Source organism: Ascaphus truei, chromosome 5 (genome assembly GCF_040206685.1).
Source record: "Ascaphus truei isolate aAscTru1 chromosome 5, aAscTru1.hap1, whole genome shotgun sequence".
NCBI classification, from domain to species: Eukaryota; Metazoa; Chordata; class Amphibia; order Anura; family Ascaphidae; genus Ascaphus; species Ascaphus truei.
In genome coordinates this window covers 25,221,203-25,240,390 of record NC_134487.1, presented here as the reverse complement: position 1 = coordinate 25,240,390, position 19,188 = coordinate 25,221,203, and the positions used below count along the sequence as shown (strand labels likewise).

General features: G+C 41.5%; 1 protein-coding gene across 4 annotated transcripts in view; it reads left to right on the top strand.

The window, feature by feature from the left end:
- The window catches only part of BEND7 (BEN domain containing 7), a 100,077-nt gene extending 81,651 nt beyond the window's left edge, over positions 1–18,426 (top strand). For 2 of the 4 annotated variants that reach the window (XM_075599513.1, XM_075599512.1), the window contains exons 6-12: positions 3,829–3,981; positions 7,588–7,850; positions 11,122–11,347; positions 12,351–12,476; positions 13,755–13,874; positions 16,664–16,714; positions 17,669–18,426. In XM_075599513.1, coding sequence (XP_075455628.1) covers positions 3,829–3,981; positions 7,588–7,850; positions 11,122–11,347; positions 12,351–12,476; positions 13,755–13,874; positions 16,664–16,714; positions 17,669–17,727 — 998 coding nt within the window. In that variant the 3' untranslated portion in view covers positions 17,728–18,426. The remainder of the gene's footprint in view (positions 1–3,828; positions 3,982–7,587; positions 7,851–11,121; positions 11,348–12,350; positions 12,477–13,754; positions 13,875–16,663; positions 16,715–17,668) is intronic. The other 2 variants (XM_075599515.1, XM_075599514.1) reach the window with 2 other exon arrangements.
- The last annotated feature ends 762 nt before the right edge of the window (positions 18,427–19,188 follow it).

The following is a 19,188-nucleotide window of genomic DNA, read 5'->3' as shown; positions in this document are numbered from 1 at the left end:
TTATTCTAGGGTTATGTAGATTTAACCATTTTCTGAGCCGCTTTCTCTCAAGATGCCTTGGGGTCAGCATCATGCACTAACTTCAACCTCCATCGATCGCTCTCACCAACAATACTGCTAATTGATTAAAGTAAAAAGTAATTCTGAGAATAAGATCAATGTTCTTTTAAAAAAAAAAAAAAAATGCATTAAATAATACGTTTATTGAGGGAGAAAATAAGTACTGAAAAATTAATATCTGGAATAAATGCAATTGTAATGCAATTGTAATGCACATGTACTTAAGTAACACATGACATGCGTGTTAGTTTTTTTTTTATATATATGTTCACGTGTTTGTCTGCCAAGTCTGTGCTGCTGTCAAAAAAAAAAAAACTATCAAAGTCTTTCTGGTGTAATACTTAATCAAAGAATAAAACTCAGTACAATTGCATCCAGTACATTTCTGTTCTTCCTTTTTTTTAAATATTATTATACATCAGGTGTTTTTCTTTTTCTAGCAGCACAAAGGGTAAGTTAGTGATTATTTATTTCTTTTGAGTATCAGAACACATTTGCAAGTGAAACTTGTGAGAGCTATACGTTTCAGGAAGTTTATTTACTGTGAAATCATTTCTTGCTTTTGTCGAGAAATATCGAAATTTTGTTTGCAACCATTATGTGAAAAGGTAAAAGCCAGGTGAAAAACTCGAATGATGAACAAGTAAAACAATCAATACAAAATCCAAGTGTTAAATACAACCGCTGGGAAATATTCACAAGACTAGAGAAGCAATCTGGCTCTCTCTAGTTATGCCAAAGCCTTTCCGAAGAATAATACCTGGTCTTCAAAGAAGATGGATTCCAACAAACTCTGGGATAAAAAGAAGAGGAAGAGCAAACATAGCATAACACAGTCTCCAAAGGGAGAATGATGAAAACACAGTGCTGAGAAAATCACATGTAAACCAATCATAGGGTTATGTCAGGACGCTGCAGCTCTGCACTGTGGAATGGAGGCATAAAGCTCTCTCTGTGATGTTGGTGACACCACTTCCGGATGATGGGGTCACTGGTGGGGTGCAAGGGGAATCCTTCCCAGATTGGAGTGATACGGGCAGTCATTGATTGCCCAAGTCTGTTGCCCAACGCGTTTCACAGGTATACAGCTTCCTCAGGGGCCATGACAGTGCAAGAAGAACAAGCATTCTATATATACTGTTCGTTCATGGTAAATTACAATTTACATCTAAAATACAAATAATAAAATATGCATGGTACAAAAACTCAAATGTGTAACTGATAAAAGAAGGATAAAGATAACGATGAATAATAGAAAAATGCATATATAAGGCAGACTAGATACAAAAGAAGTTTGTTGGAGTACATCTCTTTGAAGACCAGATATTATTCTTGAAAAAGTCTTTGGAATAACCGGAGAGCCTGATTACTTTACAACTTTACTTTACTTTAGACAGAAAGGCTTGTGTCATGATTTGAGCTTTACCGAATGCGGAAACAAAAAATTCTAGCCATTTTTTTGTATAGAGCACGTATATTTTTTTTTAACCTTTTTTTTTGTTTGTTAAAGAACCCTTTAATTATACTGTATTGGGAAATTCTGTGGAACCCCCAACCTTCTGTAATAGCACGTCTGAGATCAGATGCATTGTAAGGAACCTCAACTCCCTCTAATAGCGCATCTGAGATCAGTTGCATTGTAATTCTTCTGTATTTGGTACAGTTTTAAAGTAACCTGAAAATTGCACGGAACCCTTTACGGATGCCCGTGCGAATCTAAGTGTTCATAAGAACCCCTGTTAAAAAAAAAACCCCACTGGTATAGAGGCAGTTAGTTGACTGTAGAGATGGGTGAACGTTTCGCCAAGGTTCCATGTTGCTGCCAAGATTGTGTTTTTTCACAGATAAGATTTTTCACAAATGCGTCCGAGTTAAAAAAAAAAAATATGTCTATTAATCTTTTTGCGACAAAGCAAAAGTTGGTTAAATTATGCAAAATTTGACTAAGCAGAAGCGAGAATTCTCAAAAAAAGTGACAGGTAGAATTGCATCTTTCAAACAAGTTTTAAATCACAACTGGTGCGTTCAGACTTTTGCAGGTGTAACCATGCAATCTGTGGCTAGTAGTTTTCTTCTCTCCTGGCAGTAAGTCCTGGTACAAGCAGGCCTTGCCAATGGTTGTTATGGGGTTTTCCCCCTCCGTGGATCGTCACTTGAGTGACAACGAGAGGCGGTGACATCAGGCCTGGGCATGACCAATCATGAGACAGACCTGGTACCCTCCTCCTGGCAGTAAGGTAAGGGCAGTACCACTCCAAATTCGGAAGAGCCTTTCCCCACTTGAGGAAGGCAGGTCACATATCGGAGAGGCTGATTATTGGGCCTTCTCCAGTCCTCTTCCCTCTGGGGGAGAGTGAGTGTGGACCATACCTCTGCCTCTGCTAGGGAGGCAGGGAAGAGCAAAGACGGCTGTGGGGTGCCCTTGGCCTGTAGTGACGGTCCAGGGACCATCCTTCAGTGGTAGCTGAGAGTTACTGCAGTTTTCAATATGAGGGAGTTTTCATGGTAGTGTAGTTCAGGGCCCGTTTGACTGCTACACAGCAGTCCCATGTGATTTACACACATTTCAAATCCTTGTTTGTAGGTTAATCTGGGGTGTGCCTGTTTAAAAGCTGCTAAAGTGATCATATTTACAAGCTGTAGTCCGTTCATAAGCTCTGACTTGTAAAGTAAAAATGCATGGTGGGAGCTTTAGATGGCAGCTGTTGGTTTCTAGCCCTTGAAACTGCAGTTTCTTGTTAATCATCATAATATAGCAATGTTTTGACACTGCTATAAACAATTATTTAATACTACAAACTAGTCCAGTTTAATAGCCCTATTGATCCCACGTTTTATAGTACTGTAGTCATTTTTTTTTTATAGTGCAGACATTTTTAAAGGACCAGCACGACCGCTCTCCATGGACATAAAATCCTGCTGACATTACGTCATCAAATGATCTAAAATGTTGTCAAAACTGTTAGATCTGTTTGATTCAGTAACATATTTAAATAATCAAAATGTACACGGGCATCTCAGTTAATATTTTAATTGCATTCCTTACAAAATTAGAATTGGTTTAAATGTAACATTTTGAGTCTACTGTTCTGCATATATTAACAAGCACTGAATACTTGAATAAAAGCATAGTTAAATGGAATGGTTTTTAGCACTTTATCCTTTCAAAATTATGTGGTTTAAAAAAAAAACCAACTAATTAGATAGGTCATAATGCAAGAATAGTATGTAATCTATTATAAAAATAAGAATGCGCCAAGCATGGTAATTTTGAAAGTGTTTTATAATTATTTGATTAAGTTTTTAAGGTTAGATGCAATACTTGTCAGCCTATCACTTTAATACATTGTAAAATAAACCGAGTATAAGCTCACAGAAACAGCATGTTATTGTATAATGTCTAAATAATATACTTTTTGCGGGGTAATTATAATCGGGATGAACGAAGACAAAGTATCCACTTTCAATTAGGGAGGTAAGTAAAAACCAACCCAGATTAGCTCAAAAGAGGCAGGTGTGGTGTCTCTATGAATAAACGGGGACTAAGGTTCTTACCCATTGCCTCTGGTATGCCCGGTGTGGAATAGTCGGTACTCGCAATGAACCACCGTCTCTCCCCCAGCCTTTTAATTCTTGTGCTTTTATTAAAGGATCCGTTCCCATTAAAGATTATTAATTTTTTTTAAATGTACCCCTTCCCCTATTTTTAACATTGTTGGGGGAACTAGGGGTTCTCTGCAACTGAACCGCATTACTTTCTGCTCTCAGGAGCCTCTTGTTCCCGAGATACTTACCGGGGAAAAGTGTCACCGGTTGCTCCTCTCCAGGAGAAACAAAATGGAGGTTTAAATCCCCCCTCCCCTGCATCATGCAGGCCAATAGGAAACAACAGCGTCATCCGTTGCAGCTTCCAATTAGCTGGTAAGTATCTCAGGAAACAGTGGGTCCCCGGAGATGAAATGAACACGGTTTGGCTTAGGAGACCGCCTGCTTCCCAAAAATATGCATCAGCTTGGAATGCACCTTTTTAAACGCTAATATAGTTTGTGGGCCCTTTAATGATTATACCAGCAGATGAGTGTATGTTGTGATACATGGACTGTTGTTCATTGTAGAAAACATATACTCAAAGGGGGAGTAGTACAGAGGAAATTAACACTGAATGGTGTTAAATAGCAAAGGATTATCATAAATTCATAGTAGTTTAGTCATAAATGTGTCAAAAGTATTGTGAGTTGATGAATTAATCTTACACTTTCATGGCTGTCCTGGATGTGCTGCTAAATGAATGTTATACTAATGTTTATCTCCCTGTAAACATTGCCACTTAATCTTTACTAATCTCCATTCAAATGTAAACCCAGCAATTTTAGTGTTTTGTGAGAAGATAATATAAGATAATATTAGGCCTAACTCAAGAGCTACTGCTATTATATATTTACAAGGTGTTGAGTAAAGAGTGCTAATTGGTTACTGATTAGCGATCATGTGCATAACTTTCTTCGTGATGTAACTGCCCTCGTGGTGTCCGATGTCTAATCGTGACATTAGATGCCCCACTGACAACCCAATGCAAGTGCCATGCGTTTCGCTGTCCCTGACTGCCTGACGCACGCACTGTGCGTTTCGCTGTTTCTTACACAGCTGCTTCTGGGGCTCAGAAAAAGCTGTTTGGAACAGCGAAACGCACAGAACTTGTGTCGTGTCAGTGGGGTGCCTGCCGTCACAATTGGACGTCTAATACCAGAAAGGAAGTGTTTGATGGGACTGCTGCAGCCACTCTTGTTAAATGCTACAGACCCTCTCACTTTTTTGTATATGAAATACTCCTTACAACCGTTTTTCAATAGAACAGGGAAACCCGGGCGCTACCTGGAACTAGATGGGAGTTAGAATGGGGTATATTATCCACCTTGAGAGTGGGCAAAGTGTCCCTTTGTTGCTGTTCCTCCTGCGACTCAAACCCCAAAGGAGGATCTACCCAGGATCCTTCAAAGATACAGGAAATAGAAAAAGGGGGGATGGGGGAGCACAGGTGGAATCATATATACTCTGGACTCAGATGTGTAAGACTCTGAGCTGCTGGTGTGGGTGATATAAATCTATGTATAATCTCAAACACTCACACGGCCTTGTGCAAATGCGTGTGCATCAAGGTATCTTTACGTCCTATGTTCTTTTCTTTAAGGGTCTCGTCTGTGCTTTTCCTTCTTCGTTGGTGTAGATCTGTCTCTTTTGTTCTGAAGTACTTCACCTCTCGTCCGGACTGGTTCTTCTATTTCTGGTATTCGTTGTTTCCCTCGGAATTAAAGAACACAGGTTCAGCGACAAAGAGATAGCATACAAAGGGGACAATCTAGGTGGGGGGTAATCTATGAGGTAGACGGTATATAATCAAACACTCACACGGACATGTGTGGGTGTACTCAAGGGCTAAGGTATCTTTTTGGTTCCCTGAATTGGTCTCACTGTTCCAAATAGTAAGTGATTGATTATAATGATAATAAAATATTGTTACTCACACGGCCAAGTGTGAGTGCACACTTGGAAAGGTATCTTTGGTTAGTCCTGATGTCTCGTGTTGTAGAATTTCTAGCCGCTCCTGTTCTGGATTCCTAGCTCCCAGGTGGGTAAATAAGAATATAAGTCCAAGGATACCGGGCAGAAACTTTATTAAAGTAATAAACAATTGAACAAAATAAAATGTTAAAAACAGGGGTATATAACAAGCCCTCCGCTTGCTCAACTCGTGGGCTGGGGAAGGGGTGGGAGGCCCGTCTCTGGGATATTCAGCAGTCTCGTGGTGCTACAGCCGCTCGCTCCGCGTCCGGATGGAGCTCTGTACTTCCCTGTTCCTGCTCCCGACGGTGGCCGCAAAGTGTCAAAGTAGTGGGGGGATTTTGAGCTTTTTGAGTGTTTGAGATTATACATAGATTTATATCACCCACACCAGCAGCTCAGAGTCTTACACATCTGAGTCCAGAGTATATATGATTCCACCTGTGCTCCCCCATCCCCCCTTTTTCTATTAACCGTTTTTCAATGTAACAACATTGCTGTTACGATTATTGAAAATCAGCTTTTGAATACCGATTAAGTACTTTGGCTACAAACAGTTCTACTTAAACAGGTGTTCTAATCCTACTGGCACTTCTGCTGATTAGCCTAAAGTGTTTTCAAATCATAGCTACTACATAATTTATATATTTCCAGCAATACTACCCTCATCCCAAAATGTCACACTTATCTTCACCACTATCTACACGAAACGATCTTTATTTGGGATTCCTATACTGTACTCACAAAAGCTTACATTTAATTATTACTCGTGACTTGGCAGCTAATGAAAGCTAACACTATTTTTTGTATTGTGGACACAGTCCATTCCTCGGACTCTCTGCCCTACGCTGGCACAGAAACACTTCTGAGCCAGTCCATTCGTTTTGTTTTTGATATTTTTTCCCTTGTATATAATTGCACATTTATAGCATTTACTAGACTGTTTTGGGTGCTCATTGTTTTAATTCATACTTGCCAAAGGTTAGATTTGAACTAAATCGTCTTGCTATAATTTCAGGAGTTGAAGCCAAAGTACATTAGTCCATGTGCATCATTATTTGGATTTCTTTGTTCCTCCTTTGGACATTTTTGCCTGATTTTTCAGTTTAGATCCATGGTGGCACCTACTAGGTAACCTACAAAATGACCTATAAACATTATTACTATTAGAGCAGGGTTTCCGTTTCTCTGTTTCAAACAATAGTGAATGAAAGTAGGGTGCTCTATCGCTAGTCACAGCACGCTACTGTATGAGGCATATCCTGTTTAAATTGCAATTACCTTACATTTTTTTTATTTGCAACACTAGTGACATCTTATTCAAACATGATGTGGTATTGGTTGCTACATTTTACCGACAGGCCCATGCAGGGTAATGTGTTGCTTGTCCAACTGGCAGCGCAAAGATGAATCTATTTTTTTGCCATATCTTGGCGCTAGTAGCATCAGTGACGGAGCTGACCAGGATGCAGTGAAAAACGTGTCGGGGACATGATTATACGAGAAGCACAATACAATATGTATCAATTTAAGCAAAAGTGATGCTTACAGTATCATTTTCATCTTGTAACTTTCAAGAGGTTGTCATATGATGCAAGACCTTCCATGGTGGCTGCCATGTTTGTAATCCAAAGACACTTGTCAAGTAAAGATCCAGCATGAGTGTGGGTAGCAACACTTCCTAAAAAAGGTCTTTGTGCTAGTTTGGGCACTGTGATGATTATGGGGCTGCAGCAGACAAAGAGCATCTACAGGATATATGGATGCACTCGAGAGTATTTTCTGTCTTTAATATAGCCTGCACTACTATAACTTTACTTCACAAAAAACAGATGCATATGTACAATATATATGCAGTTCTGTAAATTCAGAATAATTTGGTTTCCATTGCCACTCACGACATCCCGCAGCTACAAAAAACAGTGTTAACTTCCAATTTTGTCTTTGTATATATATTTTTTCTTCTAGCTGCCCAGAGCCGACAGCAAATTCCTCAATCATGTGTTTGCGCCCAGAAGCCTGTCGTGTCAAGGAAAAGAATAAAAAAGAAAAAAGTACCTCCAAAAATTGTAGCAGCAGCAGCCGTTCCTGTGAACAGAAGAGGGAGTGGGAGTGAACACAAGTCTACCGTGGTACCTGAAAGGCCCAGTATATCCGAGAAAGAGCCCGCCATTAAAGAGGAGAGTCACGTCTTGGGATTTGGTATTGTTCACAAATCCTCGTCCGCCGATGTAAGTTGCATACAGGGATTAATTGTTCGCCTTGGCCTAAAGCAGACTAATGAGTTACGCATGACTCCTCATTACACCAAGCTAAAAATATTAGCATTTGTCCTTTGAAGACCAGTTTTTGCTCTTAACACAACACAGGGTAGTAGAATACTACAGTATAAAGTACTACTCGTAGGTAGCCAACCACTGCAAGCTATGAAACCCTATCTTTAGAGAATAGGTACCGAAATATTTTCTATTACCAATTGATATCTGTAAACTTTGTCAGTCCCACTAAGCTACTGCAAATAACAGCTGAGAAGCACCTATGTTTGTGCTGATTATAACTGTTACTTGAGTAATAGAATTATAGAAAAGCATTACACAATGCATATTGTATGCTCTGGATATTGCACATCGTGTAAACTCATTTGCAAACTTATTTAACAACAAGTATGTATGATAAATTCTGTATACTGAGTGTGTAACCCGGGTATTAACCTGGAAACAGAAGAGAAGAAGTCCTCTTCCTTTTCCCTACAGTGCAGATCACGCTACGGAGCACAGGACGTGATCACTCCCAGAAAACAAGCACTTTGTCGGCATGACTTGGCCAATACATCATGGTGACCCTGGAGTGCCAGAGCCTATGATGTAGTGGCTACGTTTTGGGGCACCCAAAGCATTAAGGCAACAGATAAGGGTGTTAACTTTAGCGGAACTGATGAACCGGTACAGTTGAATATTATATATTTTGAGTAGGACTGGAGACAGGTCAGATATCTATATAGCTCTGATCATCTGTAGTTACAGTGCAAATACTCAGCAGGTAAACTAAGGAAGGATATTTATGTTCTTGTAGTTAACTGTAACTTGTCAACTGATAATAATATAATAATTATACCTCTATTTCTGTATACTGACTGCTGTATACAGATATAGTGAGACGGGTCAGATGGTGGACATGGTTGGTTAGTTGTTATATAATATAACAGATAAGGGTGTGTGTTGTAAAGTAATAAATATTAACCTGTAACTTGTAAAAGCCAACTGGTACTAATTATCTGGTACGGTCAGATACGTTAACTATATATATTCTAATATCTGGCTGAGAAAGTCGGAGACAGGCCAGACAGTGACCCCTCTCTCTATTCCTTGAGTAGTAGATTCAAATAAAATATATTTTATTTTTTAAAAGCACCACCACAGATGAGGGTCTGCTGGTGTTTAGTTCAGTTGTTCTATACAACTATGACTTGTTTACTAGGAGACAGGTCAGATGGTGGTGATTAAAAAATATATATATACAATATTCTGAATATTACCTGGTCCCAGGTAATCCAATCCCAAATGGAGCAACTAGATTGGACAGATTTGACTGAAATAACTCGGATAGTTGGTGGCTTTGCTCTGCTTAATACTACTGAAAGTCCAGTCATTTAGTAAAATGAATAGATATTTGTATAAATAATGTATTCCATTACATAGAACCTGCGTTCCTCCCTTTATGGAATATGCAGCTAGGAAAAGGATTTCCCTTACATTCATGGAAAACAAATACACAATTCTAGCGCTCCTCCCAAATTGGCTTGTAATTTCTACATTTTTAACCCAAGTCTAATAACAACGGAGTCATTTAGTTGCATCTTTTGATCAAAAAGTGATTCAAGCCCGCCAAGGTAAATTCCAGTTTAGCAGCTACCTATACTAAATAAAATGTCTTATTTTACGAAGTTTAGTCAATAGGACCACATGTGACCGTGCCCAAATGGTTAAATGAATGCAGTATAATACTTTCTGTGATTTAGTGCTAACAGAAACCTGATATAAGCTTGCAACAAAGTCTCCTTAACATTATGAAGGCAAACTTGGGTGCGCACATTCCTTCGTGAAAAATAATAATGCAGACACATTTCTCTTCTGTCAGTCATAGACACTCACCACCTCTTTAGTAGAGAGTGAAGTATAGACTGCCACAGAGGTGTATTATACCTTTTTGCTAATTGGAGGATTGGCACGGAGCTATAATTTATTTCATGCCTCTCCTTGCCTTTCCCAAATCGTGGCACGGGGAAGGGAGGGGCAGCGTTGTCAGTAATGAAGATTAAATATTGTCAGATCCCAGGCGGTTTTGCCTCTGGCCCAGTACAGAGATTTGCTCTGATTCCTATGGTTTCAAGAGTGTCAGATTCCAAGAATCCAGTCTTGATCACCCAGGTGAAAGCTCGTCACAAAGTTTTGAGAGCAGAAAAGGAGGAAACGGCTGATTCTAGAACCCTTTGAGTGCCCCCAAGACATAGTCGACTGTTATGAGGTCTAGCTCTGCAGGAGGCCCCATGATGTACTGCTTACGTCCTGCCTGCAGAGCACTTTTTTTCCAGTTTACATACACATACATGAAGTGAAGGGAAAACGGAGGGAGGAGGACTCTTCCGTTTCCGGGTTAAGGGCCGCCGCAGGCTCATGACCGCACTCTGCTGGAGAGGTTATGGCCCTCCAGCACTCAAATGGTTAAAGCAGAAATACGGGCTAAGTTTTTGAGATATAAGTATAGATATATATATATATTTCTTTTTTTTATTACAGGTTTGATGTAGAGCTGAACCCTGTTAATTTCCGTTCCAGGGATCCCCTGCTTCCTGAGGTACCTCTATAAGGGGTGCCGGTATCTTTGCTGAGTTTAAAGTTCTAGGTCACTCAGGCCAATAGGAAGCTGCAACGGATGATGTCACGGCTTCCTATTGGCTCGCATGACATTGAAACGCCGCCATTAGATTAAGGATCACAGTTATTCTGCTTGCAGGGATACCGTCACCACTACGGAGGTAAGAATCTCTGGAAGAAGGGGTCCCTGAAACTGAAATTAACAGGGTTCAGCTCTCGAGACCCTCTGCTTCAATCCTGTAATAAATAAAAAAATATTACTCGGTTCCAATTCTGTAAAAAAAAAAATGTTTACAAATGTGTGGGTTGTTTTGCGAGGATTTCTGCTTTATTTTTTCTTATTGACCACATATTTCGTCTTCACTAAAATACTGTACATAGCATTTAAAAAATTTACTGTGGTCATTTTTTCAATAATTAATTCACACATCCTGCGTCAGTCCGTTGACAAATATTCGGTCTCTTTTAATGTCATTTCGATAGCTAGTTCGAGAAATTGACCCCTACATTGTTTTACATATTGGGATACCTAGCACAAAGTTATACCTTCTAGATGTTTTTAGTACATTTTGAGAACGGAAAAGTCTCTTCTTCAGATGGCGTAATAATGTCTGTATTATTTTGGTAGCCAGAAGTGCAACTAGCAGAAGGCTTTGACATATTCATGCCGAAATCGCAGCTTGACTCTATACTGTCCAACTACACACGCTCAGGGAGTCTGCTCTTCAGGAAACTGGTGTGTGCGTTTTTTGATGACAAAACGTTGGCAAATTCTCTACCCAACGGAAAACGGAAACGGGGACTCAACGACAACCGGAAAGGGTTGGACCAAAATATTGTGGGGGCAATAAAAGGTTAGAGCATGTTAATATTATTATTTTATTCTGATTACTTGATTCTGAATGTGTGCTCTGCTTTCAAGTAATACAAAGTTACTTCAGTAAAGATGTTGATGGCTGTGGTTGAAGTTAAGAAGGCCTGGATTCAAGTAAATGGGAGGTAAGGCGTGCAACGGCTTGGCACCCTTTAGTAAATCTGAGCCTAAGGGCCATGTAACTAAACCGTGCTAAACCATAGTGCACCTGATGGCCCATTGACTGCCTAGATGGTGCCCCTTTATAGATCATTGGTGACACCTCACTTAGAGTACCATGTTTTGGCCTGTAGATCATATCTCCGGAAGGTCACAAGTCAATTAGAGAGTGTGCGAAAAAAGGGCTACTTAAATGATGCATCATAAAACCAACGAGGAAAACTGTAGGTCCTTAATATGTGCAGCCTGGAGGAAAGACGGGAGACGGGGATATGAAAGAAACTTTCCAATACATAATAGGTATCAACATAGTGCAGGAGGGAAGCATGTTTCAGGGAAAGAGAAGTGCTGGAGCATGAGGGCATTCTCTGCAGCTGGAGGGTTGCCGGCTCAGGGGAGGTGTGAGGAAGTAGGGGGGTGGGTTTGTGGAATAGCCTGCCAACAGACGGAGTAGGGCAGGGGTGGCTAAATCCAGTGTTCAAGGGCCACCAACAGGTCCGTTTTAAGGATATCCCTGCTTCAGCACAGGTTGCTCGGGTATCTGATTTTTTTTTAACCTGTTTGCAGCCTTTCAGTGATGAATAAAGTGATTTACATAATTGTATTTTATTTGTATATGGTGCTGAAAGTCCGTACTCTGCACTGGGAATATTGGCCTTTACAGGCAGAATCATTTCCTCAATGGACTTGTCCAAGGTCTCCATGCTTACAGTATACTCAGCCTTGTTACCGTAGAAGACCTATTCTTATCCTTCTCTAAACATGATTGGACACGCATCGTCTTTTTCTTCATTACAATGATTGTGTATGTGCTATCGTTTCAGTTTTTACAGAAAAATACTGCACTGCTAACAATGTGGATAAAGTTCCAGGGCCACGAGACTGGGTACAGATTCTCCAGGATCAAATAAAACTCGCCAGGAGGAGATTAAAAAGGGGCTGTGATTCAGGTGTGTTAGAAATCCCCTCGATACATCTCACCCTGCGTCTCTCTGCTTCCTCTTCTGCTCACCCTGCGTCTCTCTGCTTTTCTCCTCCTGCTCATCCTGCGTCTCTCTGCTTCCTCCTCCTGCTCATCCTGCGTCTCTCTGCTTCCTCCTCCTACTCATCCTGCGTCTCTGCTTCCTCCTCCTGCTCATCCTGCGTCTCTCTGCTTCCTCCTCTGCTCATCCTGCGTCTCTGCTTCCTCCTCCTCATCCTGCGTCTCTGCTTCCTCCTCCTCATCCTGCGTCTCTGCTTCCTCCTCCTGCTCATCCTGCGTCTCTCTGCATCCTCATCCTGCGTCTCTCTGCTTCCTCTTCTGCTCATCCTGCGTCTCTCTGCTTCCTCTTCTGCTCATCCTGCGTCTCTCTGCTTCCTCTTCTGCTCATCCTGCGTCTCTCTGCATCCTCATCCTGTGTCTCTCTGCATGCTCATCCCGCGTCTCTCTGCATGCTCATCCTGCGTCTCTCTGTATCCTCCATCTGCTCATCCTGCGTCTCTGCATGCTCATCCTGCGTCTCTCTGCATGCTCATCCTGCGTCTCTCTGCATGCTCATCCTGCATCTTTCTGCATCCTCCTCCTGCTCATCCTGCGTCTCTCTGCATCCTCATCCTGTGTCTCTCTTCTTCCTTCTCCTGCTCATCCTGCGTGTCTCTGCTTCCTCTTCTGCTCATCCTGCGTCTCTCTGCATCCTCCTGCTCATCCTGCGTCTCTGCTTCCTCCTCCTGCTCATCCTGCGTCTCTGCATCCTCCTGCTCATGCTAAGTCTCTCTGCTTCCTCCTCTGCTCATCCTGGGTCTCTGCATCCTTGTCCTGCCTCTCTCCATCCTCCTGCTTACCTTGTATCCCACTGCTTAGAGCTCTCTCTCTCTCTCTTACTATGTTTGACCCAAGCTTCCATATCCCTTACTATTTGCCAAGCATTTACAATGTCAAGTCTTCAAATCTCCGTTAAAACCAACCTTTTCGAGGAACAATTAAAGAGCTGTCCCAAGAAGTCTCCGTACCAACCTCTTCCAGTTTCAAACAGTTGCCCCTTTAAAATAAGTATGATATTCAAATAAGAAGTTTTGCCTGGATCAAAAATTACAATTGCAAACCTTTGCACATAACACTGTTAATTATCATTAATAGTTTGTTTATACACATATATAGTAAGCAGTTTGTTTTAGCATTACTACCCCAGTATCATCCTGGTATTAAAGCAGCAATCCAAGCACTTTTTTATATATTTTTTTTAACGCAGGATTGAAGCAGTGGGTTTCCGGAGCTGAACCCCATAAATATCAGGTCCCGGGGACCCCCTTCTTCTGGAGATACACTGGCGACACACTTTATTCGAGCTCGGCTAGTCCCACGAATTCAGGTATACCCGGGTGTATTGAGGTTTGTGACTGTTTTCTGCCCGAGTGCATTGAGGTATTTTCCAGACAGGGATTGAAGCATTTTATTCCCACTGGCTGCAATACTGCACAGTATATATATATATACTGCATTACAATTCATGAATTTATGCCATCTGGTAGACACGCGAAGCATTGCAGCCTATTAAATCCTAATCATTATAATTTAACAGATCAGCCGCCCGTCAGCCAGGCATGAACCCAGGCTGGGAAGGCAAATGCAACGGGGCTTGTCAGAGGTGAGGAGCGGCGCATTCCAGGTATCTGCCAGGTACATACTGGGTATTTGCTCGAATAAAGTGTGTCGGTGCAGTACCTCCGTAGTATGTGCCGGCTAGCAGGAATCACGTAATGGCAGCTTTTCAACGCTCCCGCATCCTGCGGGCCAATAGGAAGCCGTGACGTCATCCGGTTTGGCTTCCTATTGGTCCAAGTGACAAGGGAGCTTTAAAGCCCAGCTACTGTAGCTCAGCTGGAGTGGCTACCGGCACCACATATGGTAGTAAGTATCTCTAAAACCAGGGGGTCCCGGGAGCTGAAATTAATGGATTCCGCTCCGGAGACCGCATGCTTCAATCCTGAGTAAAACATGTATTTATTTTTATGTATAAAACAAAAAAAGGGATTGGATTTTTCCTTTTAAAGAAGCATATCTGCTACTTATGTCTATCTGACCAGTGATGACACTATAAATAGTGAATAACAGATCTGAGACCTTAGTTAAAGGTTGTAAAACCCCGATTAAGCTTACAACTGCCATGGACATATTAAAAGTATAAAAAAAAAAAAACAATGTTCTCTGTTTTGCTAAGCCACATAGAATCTGCTATTTTATTTTGTGACCCTCCACAGGGTATAAAGTAAAAAGTATACAATAACTCAAGAGTCCTGTAGGATAATACCGTTTGGACACACATACTCACAAAATGCAACGTTTCTGGACCCGTGGTCCCTTCCTCTTGAGTAACAAACAACACAGCTTCCCGGCACATTAAATAGGCCCTTGTGTTAACTCAACGGCAAAATAAATAAAACCCCTATGTATTTTTTTTAGGGCATTTTGAGGACAAAAATATTGCTTTCCTCAGAATAGATAGCCAATTAATTAGGACAATGTTATGGTGCTTCATGTTCCCAATTGTTATTGTGGTGGCCATATTCATTTCCTCCCCCCCCAGAAATGATTGGCTAAAAACCCCTCTTTACCCAGTATAATCCCATCTTTTAGTTCAGGGCTGCTCACCTCCGGTCCTCAAGACTTCCCCCCCTCCCCCCCCCCCACCCCCTGAACAGGTCAGCTTTTCATGATGTCCCACAGGTGGCTCAATCAGAGGCTCAGTCGACTGAGCTGTGATATCCTGAAAACGTCACCTGTTGGGGGTTCTTGAGGACTGGAGTTGGGCACTCCTGTTTTAGACTGATAACATCTTGCCACACCTGAAGAAAGGGGGTTTGATCCTGGAAAAATATCTGCTGTATAAGGAGCGCATCCTTGGATGTACAAGTGAATGGGGCTCTAACTTGTTTTATAACATGGATGGTATATTATGGGGATTACACCTCTTGGTATATAAGGCCCTTTATGGTCCATTGACTTGATTGGGGATATTGGGTGTCTGGAGAAGTAGCACTTCTTAGTAAATATGCCCCTTGCTATGTTGCAGTATATGATGAAACCTCAGATCCTTTACTCTTCGGTCATGTTGAATTTATGTGGTGGCTATTTCTGCTACTTTCTAATTCATGATAAAAACCAGCTGGAGAGTTCACCCGTTGCAGTAATTGTTATTTAATTGTGTTGTGACAGTAATATAATATAGTAGTTATAACAGTGCTCAAAGTTTGTTTAGAAATAATAGTGTCAGTCTCTTTTCTCCAAATTTACAAACGCCTTTTCACCAGGCATCTAACATAATCACTATTGATTCACTTTAATATTTTTACTTGGAGCAAAACCAAATAAGGATAAAAATTTTAAATGATCCTCAAAACCAGGTTTTATTTATTTATTTATTTTTCACTTTGAACCGCAGTCCAGCGGTGACATAGAAAACCTATAGTATTGTGAGAAAATGGTTATTTTGCACAAGGACAGGGGTGTGGCCAACTCAGGTTATCAAGGGCCACCAACAGGCGGGGTTTTCAGGATCTTTCTGCTTCAGCAGAGGTAGCTCAGTCTTCAACTCAGCCACTGATTGAGCAACTTGTGCTGAAGCGGGCTTATCCTTAAAATCAGACTTTTGTTGGTGGCCCTTGAAGACTTGAGCTGGCTGCCCCTGCAGTAGGAGAATGTGTTAAATGTTCTGTTATCTGAGTATGCACAGAGGTAGTTTGGCATCTTAGATTGTAAGCTCTTTGGGGCAGGGATTTCCTTTCCTATTGTCTGATTTTGCTGCACTTATTGTATAATTATAATTCCCTGTACTGTATTCTTTGTAAAGCGCTGAGTACACTTTTGGCGCTATATAAATAAAGACATACAATACAATTGCTAACACATAACATCACGTATCCCAGTGTACCTCAGAGTATCACAGTTCCCTTAGGAAATGTTGGCACGGTTTATCACAATACGATATATCCCAACATTTACGATATATCCCAACACACCTGAGAGAACACTAAAGCCCAATATATCTATACAGCAAAAAAATACCTAATCCACTAAAGGTTTAGTATTTATGGCCGTTAAAGCATAACAAGTGTTGTGAATCAGTTTGCTAACACAGCCTTTGTTTGTCTCACAAATCAGAGTTTCCAGATTACGATGATAAAACAGACGTCATCTCTGTGCCACATACAGGTAAATATGTTTTGTGCATCCTGGTTATTTATTGTGGACTGTAAAAAAATGTTATATTGGATATACAGGTGGGTTTCATTCCAATCTCAACCATACCAGTGCTGCCACTTGTATCTATCAGCTGCCGCAGCACAAGTACTGGTGTAAAGCGTGCCAAGAGTTGACCGTCCGCAGCACAGTGTTTGGCAGGGGTAATGGCCCATCAGGATTATCACTGCGGGGGCCCTGCTTCTGAATGGGACTCCTGCTGTGTGTGTCCTACCGGGCTGCATCAGTCTGTAAGAGACGCGCAGTAATAGCGAGTCGGAATCAGTCACGTTCTCTGCGCGCCTCTAACAGGCTATCGCCCAGCTTTTATTCTAATAACACAGTATTGAAGCAGGGGTTCACTGGAGCTGTACCGCATTAATTTCTATTTCAGCCTTTGGGACCCCCCCGCTTCCCGAGTTACAGGCCCCATCTGGGCCATCAAAACAGTGCATTTCCTTTGAGTTTAGATGTATGTAATTCTCAAACTAGAATTAAGCAGCAGGGGAGCCGGTATCTCCGCCATGTTTAAATGTCCCAGTCACGCGACGCAGGAGATTTAAACAACGTAAGACATCGACACCCCACACCAGGGCCTGTAACTCGGGAAGCAGGGGGTCCCCGAGGCTGAAATAAATGGGGTTCAGCTCGGAGACCCCTTGCTTCAATCCAATGTTTTTTTTTTTTTAAATTTGCAAGAGAAAATCTCCCGCTTGAATGGCCTCTTTAACCTTTGCCACTTTGCCTATCGTTGCCTTTACTTTACATTGTTTTGGCTTTGCATTTTTATTGTGTTATTTTAGAACTTGCGCACAACACAACGGTTGCTGCAAGAAAACAATGATTTGCTCTTCATTCTGGCAACCTAAGAGTTAAATAGTGTTGCGGGTTGACCTTTAAGATCATGCTTTTTTTCTGCTTTTCCAGGTAGTCTTTTTCAAACCACTGATGATGACATGTGGCTAAATCCTAAAACAGGATTTTAAGTCCAAGCAACACCCCTGGAGAACGTCTGGACAGAAGCCGCTACAGCCAGAGTTTGGTGTATTTACCTTTTGACTACAATTCCCGTCACTTTATTCAGAGTTTATTTTTTATTAATATCAGATACGAAGTCAAGCTGGGGAGCAGAACACACCATATGGATGTTGTGGATACCATCGTCCCCTGTTTGTAATCATGGTGTATTTCATTTTAAAACATACAGTGGGCATCAGTAACACACCACTACGAGATAGTGGTTGCAGCTGTATTTTGGCGCAAAACATTTAATTTATTTTTTTGCTTTGCGTCTCTTGGCATCAAGGTACTTTGCTCCAAAGTTGAGATTCGAGATGTGGTAATTGGGGGAGTCATGCAGGAGTAGATCCAAAGTCCGATTTCGCCCACACCATGCACTGTCTACTCTGAGCTTTGGGTTAGGAACAGTTATTACATTGCTGTTGTAGAACATAACCAGGCATGTTCTAGAAAGCAAGGGCTCTATGTATTATTGGTCAAATTCCGTCGTGATTTCATCGCAACTGGCGCTGAAATATACCTGCGCCAGGCAGCATCTATGTATTAATCTAAACTGAGCACATTTTTGGGGACATGTGCATCCGTCTGCGACGAGATGAGGGTTTTATGGAGCAAGCGGGAGGAGTTAGGGCAGTTTTACATTTGCATATATGCGCGGGTCTGAGTATAAAGGCAGGGGTGTGCAAACTGGGGGGCACCCCTGCCTTAATACACAGACTCGTGCATATATGCAAATGTAAAAACTGCCCTAACTCCTCCTGCTTGCTCCATTAATCCCTCATCTCGGGGCGCGAGATTATCTGCGGCGGGCGCGGGGTTTACGCTACATTATGGCAACGCGATGTCAAAACCCCGGGACCAAGGTAAAGGGGGGCGCGCAGAGAGGGGGAAAGCCGTTGGGTGGGCGCAGGAGAAAAAGATTGCGCTCCCCTGTATTAAGGAATATGCGGCTTGTGTTACATTAATACAAAAGAGATTATAAGTGGCACACCACTGTTTAAGGAAATCATTTCTCAAGGTGTTTGTATTTGGTGCTCACCTTCCGTTGATCCTGGCGTCCCAAAGCTGGATCCAAAGTAATAGCAAGGTAGGAGAAAGGAAGAGGCACACAAATTGTAGTGGAATCAAATGATTTCCAAATGTATTAATGCATCAGAGATAACAATGGTAAAGTTTCAGGACAAGCAGTCCCTTCCTCAGACCAAACACCTCAAAAGTGATAACACACATATACTGTATATAGATGTGCTAATGTGTTATCACTTTTGAGGTGTTTGGTCTGAGGAAGGGACTGCTTGTCCTGAAACTTTACCATTGTTAGCTCTGATGCATTAATACATTTGGAAATCATTTGATTCCACTACAATTTGTGTGCCTCTGCCTTTCTCCTACCTTGCTTGCGTTACATTGCCTGATGGTTTTCTTCA